This window comes from Crocuta crocuta, unplaced genomic scaffold, assembly GCF_008692635.1.
Source record: "Crocuta crocuta isolate KB4526 unplaced genomic scaffold, BGI_CrCroc_1.0 scaffold1404, whole genome shotgun sequence".
Taxonomy (NCBI): Eukaryota; Metazoa; Chordata; class Mammalia; order Carnivora; family Hyaenidae; genus Crocuta; species Crocuta crocuta.
Window position 1 is genome coordinate 62856 of NW_027533180.1, and position 8336 is coordinate 71191.

At 41.4% G+C, this 8336-nt stretch overlaps 1 protein-coding gene across 1 annotated transcript; it reads right to left on the bottom strand.

Moving 5' to 3' along the window:
* Positions 1 to 7494: 7494 nt before the first annotated feature.
* LOC144216919 (profilin-2-like) lies at positions 7495 to 7956 on the bottom strand. Its single transcript, XM_077746370.1, has one exon. The coding sequence runs from the start codon at positions 7954 to 7956 to the stop codon at positions 7495 to 7497; it is 462 nt and encodes a 153-aa protein (XP_077602496.1).
* Positions 7957 to 8336: the final 380 nt, after the last annotated feature.

An 8336-nucleotide genomic window follows, 5' to 3' on the forward strand; every position in this document is an offset into this window, starting at 1 on the left:
GATTGGATGCCTCTATTTGATTATGCATCTCATTAATAGCATTTTTTAATTAATAACAACTATTTTTAAGCTCCATACACTTTGTAGGAATAGTTTCTCTGATGTCTTCCATGCTTTTTTCAAGCCCAGAGATTAATTTTATGACTATTTTTCTAAATTATTGTTGTTATGTTGCTAATATCTGTTTTGAGCAGTTCTTTTGTGGTAAGAAGCCCTACCTAAAGAGAGAGAAAAAAAAATAAAGAAGAGAGGAGAGAACACTTCAAGGTCACCTAGATATATGCCCAGGTGCCTACATCCCCCATGGCCTTGTAAACGAAGACAACTTAATCAGACTGCATGCTTATGTGTGTTACCATATATGAGAGACAAAGAAATAGAAAATGTATTAAAAAAAAACTATGCTATGTGGTGTGGGCCGCTCAGTTCGTTGGTTATGAACCCAACTAGGCAGTGCCGGTATAAATAAATTTGCTTCCTAGAAAGAAAAGCCTTGGTGTCACGACTCTCTGTGCGAGAATCCTGCAACACTTTAGCTCTCATTTCTTCCTGGAATTTCTTTGGAGGAGAATTCTTCCGTTTCGTCATTTTGGTTAGCTTTCTATCCCTTGTTAGTTTTAAAAGCTTGTTGTGTACTCTGTATCTGCGAGTGCTGCTGTACCAAAGAAGGCTCTTTGACTACCCAGGGCCTGTCCATTCAGGAAGTGTTGTTTGAATGGTGTCTCTTGGTTTCTCTTGTTGAGACCTTGGTTATTTTATTTCCCTACTCGAAGTGGTATTTGGGACTCTCCACCCTGTGTACTTTGGCTTATTTCTTGAGGTAGCCCTGGAAAAGAAAACAAACAGACAAACACACAGGGAACAAAGGCACACAAATGCACAGACAAATGCAACAAACACGGAAACCAAAAGGGAAAAGGAAGAAGAAAAAAAGGAAGGGATAAAAAACAAAACAAAAAAGAAAAAGAGAGGAAGAAGGAAGACAAATAGTAAAAATAAAAATAAATAAAAAAGAAAAAAGAAAAGGAAAAAAACAAAAGACAAAGGACAGTTTAAAAGCATAAAACCAGAATTCCCAGCTACAAATAAAGAGCCGGGTGTATGCAGTACTGGTGGAAGAGTATATACAAAGAGTGAAATGACAGGGCAGTGAGGAAGCCAAATTGGAAATGAAATGACCAGGTACAGAGACTAAGAGGTTTGATTCAGAGGGAGAAATCAGAGAATATGGCTGGAGGTGAGGAGAAAGAAACGAATATAGTGTTACTCAGAGAAACTATGTAGTCTGATTACTCCAGAGAGAGAGAGAGAGAGAGAGAGAGACAGAAAGGTGGCAGTGGAGGTGTAGAATGTGCATCTAGAGAATGGATTAAATGTGACTGTTTAAGCAAACTAGTGACCAGAGTGACCCATCCAGCACAGTGGAGGGTTATGAATGAGACAAGGGAGAATATATCTGAATAGAAAGAATTATCTAGAATTAATCATGGCAGTGCATCCATGTTGGTCTTGCCCAAGGCTCCAGTAAAAAGGAAAAAAATAAAAAGCAGCTTTCTAGCAGGGATGGGTGTGGTTTGGTGTAGGCAGGTCTTAGCCTCCACTGTGTCCTGATGGCCGCTCCCTGAGGCCCCGACTTGGTGTTTGTGGGGAGAAAAATGGTGGCGGCCCCCCATCTCTTTTTTTTTATTTTTTAATGCTTTATTTATTTCTGAGAGAGAGAGACAGCTTGAACAGGGGAGGGTCAGAGAGAGAGGGAGACATAGAATCCAAAAGAGACTCCAGGCTCTGAGCTAGCTGTCAGCACAGAGCCCGATGCGGGGCTCGAACCCAGGAACCATGAGATCATGACCTGAGCTGAAGTCGCGCGAACCCAGGAACTGGAAGTCGGATGCTTAAAGGACTGAGCCACCCAGGCGCCCTCCCCTCCCCCACCCTCCCCAGGTCTCTTCTTGAACCAAGCATTGCAAATCACTCCTTTGGGTCTGATCTCCCTGTGCTGCGGGAGTAGCCAAGGTAAGCTGTGTTCTGTGCCCAACGCCCTGCCTAGTTTCCAGTAGTTTCCAGTTCCCAGTCCCTGCGCTTTAATGATACTGCCTGAAACACAGTCCCACAGATTGCTTTTTCCCTGTTGCCAGGGATCGAGGGCGGAGAGGGCGGGGGGAGACAGCTGAGTAGCCTCAGATCCGCTGGGGCAAGCAGCGACACAGCCTGGGATCTGCTGCTTCCGTGTTGCCAGGGGTCAAGCCTGGGAAACTCAGCCTCAGGCCTGCAGCCTCCGTGCCACTGGGGATGGTGCCAGGAGCACAGCAGAGCAGTTTTTCCTGGCGCCGTCTGGGACCAGGGGCACCCAGTTCAAAGTCAGCACCCCAGCTAGAACTAAAAATACTCTCCTTCCAAGCCGAGGTTATTCTCTTCTCCAGGGACAGTTCTGTGAGCAGTTTCAGCCTTACTTTCTTTTCCCCTTGACTCACAGTGGCTCCCTGCGAGGGGCACTCCCTCCCCTCTCTCCATGTCTCCTGTAGTGGCCCACTTTTATCTTTCCCAATTTGCACTCATTCACTTATGAGGTTGCCTTACCAGTGTACTCTGTCTCTTTCTCTTCCCAAACTCCTGTGGCTCAGTGTCCTTTGGCTTCAGGCCTTCTCTGTTTGAGAGATGGGTGTGAGCGAAATGCACAGAGCTCCCTACTTCTCTGCCATCTTGCCTCCTCCATGTGGTATTTTTTATAGCAGCCCAACAGGACTAAGACATCACTTCTTAACTACCTTACTTAAAATTATAATGCTCCCTACTTTGTTTCAGCATTTCCTGGCTTCCTGTCTGCTTTCTTTATTATTTTTTCTTTCTTGGCACTTTGTATCATCTGATGCACTATATATTGTACTTAATTTTGTGTATTATCTGTCCCCCCGACTAGAATAAATACTCCATGAAAGCATGGGTTTTCCTCTATTTTGTTGACTGTTGTGTTGTCCAAGCATAGAACAGTGCCTGAAACATAGAGGGCACTAAGTAAATATTAGAATGAATAAATGAATATACTCTCAAATTCCCCTTTGCATTGCAATATAATTTATTGTTCACAGTAGGTACGTAGTAGGCACTCAATAAATATTTGATAAATGAATAAAATAAAAAAGCCCTCTGTAACTCTAAAGCACTCAGTCCTATATTATTGTGAAATGGCCACCCTGTTCTCTTCTAGGCCACAATCATGAGGCTGCTCGCTGCTGTTCCTAAGAACTATCTCTATTCATATCTTCTGCCCATTTCTTCACTGGGTTGTTTGTTTTTCAGGTNTGTGTGGGGGAGGTGAGAGATGGGAATGGAGGAGGGCACTTGTGGGAATGATCACTGGGTGTTATATGGAAANCCCCCACTCCTGGCCACTTCAAAATCAGTTAAAGTCTCTGCTGTAACTGGTACTTTAAACTCAAAGTTTTCAGACTATGCTGTTAAGCACATAGGAGCTCAGCTTACACACCCGTACAAGTACAGGCTTCCCCTGCTACCTGAGAGTAGAGCATTCCTATGAAACCTTTTATAAGTCAAAATAGCATAATGTAAAGAAGCAATTACCATTAAATTATACAGAAAAATTTCTGAGCATTCCAAGGCCCAAAAAGTAATCTCTTTTAGACTTTTCCGATACCTTAAGACGCACCTTGCTAATGGATGCACAAAATAAATAGAGATGAAGCACAAACACAGTTAAAAGCTATGGCAGCTTGATGCTGAGATGCCGAATGTAGTTTCCAGGGAAAGAGCTTGGAGGCACCACTCTTGTTACACAGGGTGCATGCGTTCTCTGTAATGGCTTGCTGCAAAACAAATGCTGAGCACTACTTTTGTTTTTCATCTTTCTTTGTAAAAGTGAAAATCGTCTTTTGATTTTATTTGGTTAGCAAAAATGAGTGCTAATATAGGTCTTTCATAAAAGTGAATGAGATACCATGAAATTTTGAAAAGTAGGGGGTACCTATACCTGTCTGAAGAGAGAGGACTCTAAATCCCCACACCCATTCCTATGGTTGACCTGATAGCTAAAGCATTTTATCCCTTCCAAATCACTTTGTGCTCATTTTTTCATTTATCTCCACTCCAGAATCCTCATTTTCTAGGTGAAGAATCAGAGGCTGATAGAGGTAAATGATTATCCCAGGCTCATATACTTAATGAATGATAGCTCAGGGCTGGAATTCAGGCTTTCAGAATTTAAGGCTTTTCAACTCATTGTAAATGCCTTTATAAACAATCCAAAAAGAGAATAAATGAACATCTGAATAAATGAATATAATGCATATATAACTCTTAATTGGTAGAGAATATGCACATTCCATGCAGTAATAAGGAAGGATAGCACCCAAATGGACTTTTCCACTCAATTCCTATACCATTAGTTGTGTTTACCATTTATTTGGCATGGATCTCACCTTATGCAAGGAACATATAATCACCTAAAGCCTCAAAGCCAGAGCTAAAGTTTTCCCAGAGTGAACTGTTTCACTGCCTAGAGGCAAGGGAATCTAATTGCTACTAGAAAATAGATAAAAAAAGGGACAAGGAAGAATCATCAACAACTTCCCCTCATTCTCCAGTCATTTAAACTATAGGCAATTAAGGAAGGGGCTTGGCTAGAAAATCATTTCTTTATCCGTTAATTTGTTATGTCTGTTATTCATTTAATCATCCAGGAAGTTGTATATTCACTGCGAACTCCTTAGTGCAAAAGCCTGCTAATAGGCTTAAGTTTCTTTTTTAATGGGACATCTGGATACTTTAGCCTGTTGTCTAATGAAGGATTTGCCTGGGCCCCTCTAACTGGCAATACCATTTTCCTCAGTGGCCTTATTTCCTGAACACATCTCTTTGCTTTGGAGATCAAGGCTGCAACGAATGATGTATAAGGATCAATTACCTTAAAAATTCACCTATAAATCATGTAACATTGAAGGTCTGTCCAAGATTATGGCTCCAGTGAAACCATTTTCATATTTATTTTTTTCCTTGGTTTATTGACTTGCCACTATATGAAGCTCTTTTCTTGATAGCAGCCAGTATGAAAAAGTACTAGGGGGGTTAGTTCACTAGAAGTTCTATGTGAGTCAGCAGTATGATGTGGCTGCCAAATAGTTAAGGCAATTTCATTAGAAAGAGATGGCCAAGAAGGGTGATGAAGGCTTTTGCTCTGCTTTTCTGTTCACCCTGAGAGGCAGCCATCTGCTGCCTCACTGCCACGCTAAAGGATGCTGTAGATGGAGAGGGAAACAGTCGTTGTCCTGAGAGGCTACAATCACATTGGCCTCCTGATACCTTTTCAGCACACCAGGTACACTCCCTCCTTAGGGCTTTTACCTGAAACACTGCCCCCAGTTCTTGACATATCTCACTCCTTCACTTCATTATGCCTTCGCACGGATATCTTCTCTCCATAGAAGCTGCCTCTGACCTCCTTGCTTAAAATAGTTTGTTCCATCATTCTCTATCTCCCTTTATACTTCTTTGTTTGTAACATTTATCATCTCCTGATATATATACTCATTTCTCCCATTAGTATTTGAGCTCCATGAGCATAAGTTTTTTGTGTATTTTGTTTACTGATCTATCTACAACAGTGCCTGACACATAATGGGAGATCAATACATATTTGAATAAATAAAATTTTTCATAGCATTTACTTCATGGTACTATAATTTACCTTTTCATTTATCTTGAACCCACTAAAATCTTATCTAAGAAACCTCCTCCTCCTCCTCCTCCTCCTCTTCTTCTTCTTCTTCTTCTTCTTCTTCTTCTCCTCCTCCTCCTCCTTCTTCTCTTCCTCCTCCTCCTCCTCCTCCTCCTACATTTAATTACCTAGCCAACGTCTTGTATGGGATGTCTTGGATGAGTGGATAGATGCATTGTGAAGGAAGTTGCAGAGGAGTTTCAAACATTGGAGAAGGTTGGCCTAAATCCACGCTGCCAAATTTGGTAGCCTCTTGATACATTTGACTATGGGGCACTTGAAATGAAGCTTTTCTGAATTGAGATGTGTTGCAGATGTAAAATATACACCATATTTTGAAACCTTGGCATAAAAACATATAAAATATCAGTGATACTTTCATTGATTACATGTTTAAATAATAAAATTTTGGATATACTGGGTTTAATAAAATATATTCATAAAACTAAGTTCACCTGTCTTACTTCTTTTTTAATGTGCCTACCAGAAAATTTTAAATTACAAATGTGACTAGCATTATATGTATATTGAATAACACTGCTCTAGAGATTTTGACAACTTCCATGTTTAAACTCTGAGCTTTATAAGCTTATAAGGGTATGTGTTGGGGGTGTTTTAGAGGTGGGTCCTTGTAATTAACACAGAAGAGGTTTATCCATAATCACTGTTCCTGGGTGACTGGTGACAATAGGACCAAATAAGTACCAGGGTCAAGTAAGCACTGTAGTTTATTATACAACCTCATGTTTTTCATTCCTGCCTTCCCTCATCCCATATTCCCAGAGCTGCTAACAACAAGCCAGATTGAGTGCTTAAGATTTTTCACCTCTTTTCTTAGCTCTTTACCACCTATGATTACCTGACAGTGAGAACAATGAACAGATAAATGACCCAAAGGTGAGCTACAAATCAAAGCGGAAAACCTAGCCACAAAGCACCCTGGATCATCCATACCCAGTAGAATCTCCACTTTCAAAAGTCTCTCCTTTCCTGATAAGTAATTATAGCCTATAACCAACTTCTCTGTCAGAGCCCCATGCTGGGATATCTTAGGAAGCAAATAGAGAAGTAGAAGACACACCATCTTCCTTTTAAGATTATAGTGAAGGTGGGAAACAAAACCAATGTGTGCGTGAAAAGTTAAACAAGAGCACAAAACAGTCATCTAAGAAGTGTTAGGGAGAGTGTGGTTAAGGGCCAAATAATGACACAGTGAGTTAATGTTTTAGGAATTCAAATCAGTGTCAACCCCAAGGGTTCAGATAGGTAGAAAAAGCTTCCTCAAGGAGGTAGTGACCTTGAAGGCTTTTTGTGATGTTATAAAATCTCAGATTTTCAGAGCTTAAATGATCCTCAGAGACATAGTGTGCTCCTCATTATATAGATAAGGAAACTGAGGCCCAGAGAGAGAAAGATATCATAGTAAGTAAGGAAAAAGTTAAGAATAGAACCAAAATTTCCTAGTTCCTAGTCTACTGCTTTTTTTTCCAGGTGCTGAGAAAGGAGGAATGGTGTTCTAAGTGTAAGAAAGGCCCAGAAGCCCTAATATCTGAACTCTTACTTGCAATCTTACCCCCTCCCAACACCACCCTCCCAACACCATCCTTCCCCCCAACACACACACACACACACACACACACACACACATCTCCAAACCTGATATGGGATCTCCTTTTCTTTTTCTCCAAGACCAAGTTAACTTAGTAGGTAACACAGATAACACTGAATTCAAATTCTAGGTCAAACATCAGCTCCTTTTTATTTAGTTAGAAATGGGCCATGTGTTGATGAATGGCCTCTTTGATGTAACCTGTCATCTCAAAAACCTTAAGGTTGAGAGGACCTCCTTCTGTTCCTTTTTGTCCCATCACCACAAGGTATACGGACTCAATCTGAACTACAGTGACTGCCTGGCTGCCCTGACTCTGGCCTTTGGTGCGGAGGTCCATGGTGTTGTTTCCCTCGGTGTAAAGGTTGTCCCGAATCAATAAGCATTTTGTCCCTGCAAGAGTGATCCCCTGATGAAACAATTTCTCTCTCCCCTCTCTTGCCAGCAAGATCTGAATTTCTTCCTGGGTCAACTGGAACAAGTTGCCTTCGGGGTAAGAAGCTAGCAACCATGGTGGGGAATTGGTGATAATTGCTGCATCACAGCACATCCCAGTCTGTAGGAAGAGGGTGATGCAGTCTTGCCAGACCTCTTCGCTGATATCCCCTATGCACTGCATGATTCAAGTAAGCTGTCTCTAAAAGATGAATAAAGTGCTTCCTAATAATTTGTCTGCAAAAGAAGTTTGTTAGCAGTTGGCTTAAGATGACAGATAAGCTGAGACTGAAATAACCTAAAAATACAGTCTGTTTCTGATGGCCTCTCCCCAGCAGCAAAGTGGAGGAGGTCTTGGTGACACCTTTATGAAGTTATGTCCCACCTGCCCTCTGCTGTGATTTATCAAGCTACCTTTTGAGTAGGAGTGAGGTCACAGAGGCTCTGTGACTTTTTAAATAGTCATCATCCACCACATCATGGGTGGCCTTTGGCAGCAGCTTTCTGAGGCTGTAACTCTAGCTAGTGAGATAGATAATGGGGAAAAGTACACCTACTTCCTTG

Excerpts from the sequence above, each read along its gene's own strand:
- LOC144216919 (XM_077746370.1), bottom strand. The coding sequence starts at position 7,956 with ATGCAGTGCATAGGGGATATCAGCGAAGAGGTCTGGCAAGACTGCATC.